Below are 2,592 nucleotides of genomic sequence, written 5' to 3' on the forward strand. Positions count from 1 at the left end.
CAAAAAATATCCATATAACAATTTGACAATTTTATTTCATTCCGTTTCAACCCATCATGGACATCCACACATACTTGAAAATCACATCCCAATCTGAACATACTGGATCACAAGTAAAACTGTAAAAGCATTATATGTAAACCATTTTAGCAATTAACTAGGAACTATCCCTATGGATCGTACTCTACCGCTGCACTGCAAAATCATGTACTTGATAATTGTTCCTAAACCAAAACACAAGTTCTCAGATAAATCATGACAAAACTCACCTCTACATACAAACATCAATTATTAATTATAAACAATTACAAGAAGAAAAAGGGGTAAAAGAAAACCTGAACACGCCTATCATCATACATACAGATCAATGAATACTCATCATTTGTTACTGTACCACGATTAAGTTGATCTCTAAGGTCTTGCAAAAACTCCCCATATCTTACCACGCCCAAGGCTCTCCAAGAGCTTCTTGGACCCAGGAACATCCATTTCAGCAAGCTTCTGCGTATGAACACAGGCCCCCGCAGCCACCATTTGCTTCCTACAACTCTTGGAATGCACGAGCGCCGCAAGCAAAGAAACAGGGTACTTCTTATCCAAACCCTGCAACGAAGGGTTCAAAAGATGAACCGCACTCACAATCCCCCTCTCATCCTTACGGAAAACCCTCCGATTCCCTGCGTGCATCAGCAGCACCGACAATGCCATCGCAGAAGCTTCTTTCTCTTCCACGCCTTTCCCATCCAACATCTTAATCAAAGGAACAACGCACCCACACTCCCCCATCTCCTTCCTCGCCTTTCCACTGTTCAACCCCAACGCATAAACCCCTCTCGCCGCGGCAATCCTCACCGCCAGCACCTCACAATTCAGCACTCCCAACACCCTCTCAACAAACCCTTCACCAACCAGAACCTCACATATTGGACCACTCGAAGCCAAGTGCTTCAACATCACCACCGCAGCCTCAAGACTCGGAACCGGTGGACCCGAGTCCCAGAAATTCCTCAAACACTCAACCCCACCTTCCTTCACCACCGAAACCCTCAAACTCTCCTCCTCCGAAATCAAATTCGCCAAACACCCAATCGCGTTTTCCCGAGCCAAAGCCGTTCCGGAAGAAGCCAAACCAAGAAGAACAACCACCGCGTTCTCCTCCACGAAATTGTCCCTGATTTCGGCGAACGCGGCGAGGTTCCTCAAAACCGCGGCGGCAGAAGCTTGGGAACCAGGAGTGCCAGCCTGGCAAATCTCCAACAGCGACGAGATTCCACCTCTTGAACCAATGGCCCTTGCGTTCTCCTTGGTGAAACTCAGCGCTTGAAGCGCGATGCAAGCTTTCTCTATGGCGAACCCACTTCCGGAGTCGAGAATCCGAAGCAAGTGGTTGAGAAGAAACAAACCCTCGGCGATTAGAACGTTTTTGCCGCTTTCGACGGTGGATACTCTGGAAATCGCGGCGACAGTTTTTTCCTTCATGTCGGTGGAGGAATCCAGTAGGCGGACGAGGACGGGAACAACTCCCTGGGCCACGGCGATGGTGACGTTTTTGTCGTCTTCGTGGAGAAGGCCCAACAAGGAGTCCATAGCGGAGGATTTGGACTCGGGTGACCCGATCTGCAAACGGGTGATTAAGCTTCGAGATGCGGATCGAAGGGCTTCCCGTTTGGAGGAAGTAGAAACGGCGGCGTTTTCGAGGAGGAGGCCACTTCGGAAGAGGATGTCGCAGTCGGTGACGTGGCGATGGAGGGTGGCGAGGAGGGAGTCGAGGTCGCTCTGGGTTTTGAGCTTGCCGTGGGGTAAGTGTGGGGATTGGCAGTGTTGGGCGATGGAAACGGCGTCGTTTAGGGTTTGAGTGATGGAGTGGAGTAGGTGGAGGGAGAGAGGGTTGGAGGTGGAGGCATTGGGGAACTCGGCGGAGAAATCGGTGAGGTGAGTTTGGAGATGGCTGAGTTTGACTCGCGCGAGTGACCACTTTCCTTTGAAGTTTTGGACAGTCGGGATTTCCGAGTCCAAGAGGTTAGACAGGAGGTGGAGGGAAACACTGATAGGCTCTGGTTCCGCTGATTCTTTCATCTTCCCTCTTTTTGCTTTCCACTCTGATTCAGGGCTCAATGGGTTAAGTACAATAATAGTGTTTCCAGAGTCAAGGATTTGGAGCGTGCATACACTCGCGTCTTCGCACGTTTGGGGTTTCATTCCCGCCACTCTTTCTTCGTAGTTAACACCCACCCGCGATTTTATGTTAAACAGCTCCTCACGTTTACGCTCATCTTTCCTAAAATTTGTAAACTTTTTTTTATTTATTTACTTTTATCCACGCATGAAGGTGAAGTTGTTAGGAGGAAAGCATAGGTGTAATGAAATGGAAGAGGACGAATCTTAATCGGAGGGAAAGAATCTACTCAATCTAGCGATTTGACTTGATCCATGTTAAAAGAGTTGTATTATTTTTCTACCCCATGATTTTATATTGTATCACATTTATTTAATCTCTTCATACAACCTTAATACTTAAAAATGTGAAGATATCTTCCTTATGTGTCTATAGGAAATGTTCAAAAACATTTGTGATCACTATGAAGAAAGAGC

General features: G+C 47.4%; 1 protein-coding gene across 2 annotated transcripts; it reads right to left on the reverse strand.

The window, feature by feature from the left end:
• On the reverse strand, nucleotides 1-2,202 carry LOC113846207. Of its 2 annotated transcripts, XR_003501649.1 has the most exons (2): nucleotides 336-2,113; nucleotides 1-224 (listed from the first exon to the last, which is right to left on the reverse strand). XR_003501649.1 is itself a non-coding variant. In XM_027474207.1 (1 exon), the coding sequence occupies exon 1, from the start codon at nucleotides 2,197-2,199 to the stop codon at nucleotides 412-414; it is 1,788 nt and encodes a 595-aa protein (XP_027330008.1). In that variant the 5' UTR covers nucleotides 2,200-2,202; the 3' UTR covers nucleotides 6-411. The 2 variants fall into 2 exon arrangements, 1 of the variants encoding a protein (XP_027330008.1); XM_027474207.1 differs by having other exon boundaries at nucleotides 6-2,202.
• Between the last annotated feature and the right edge of the window lie 390 nt (nucleotides 2,203-2,592).

The sequence above is a fragment of the Abrus precatorius genome, unplaced genomic scaffold (assembly GCF_003935025.1).
Source record: "Abrus precatorius isolate BTA unplaced genomic scaffold, Abrus_2018 Scaffold10, whole genome shotgun sequence".
Lineage (NCBI taxonomy): Eukaryota > Viridiplantae > Streptophyta > Magnoliopsida > Fabales > Fabaceae > Abrus > Abrus precatorius.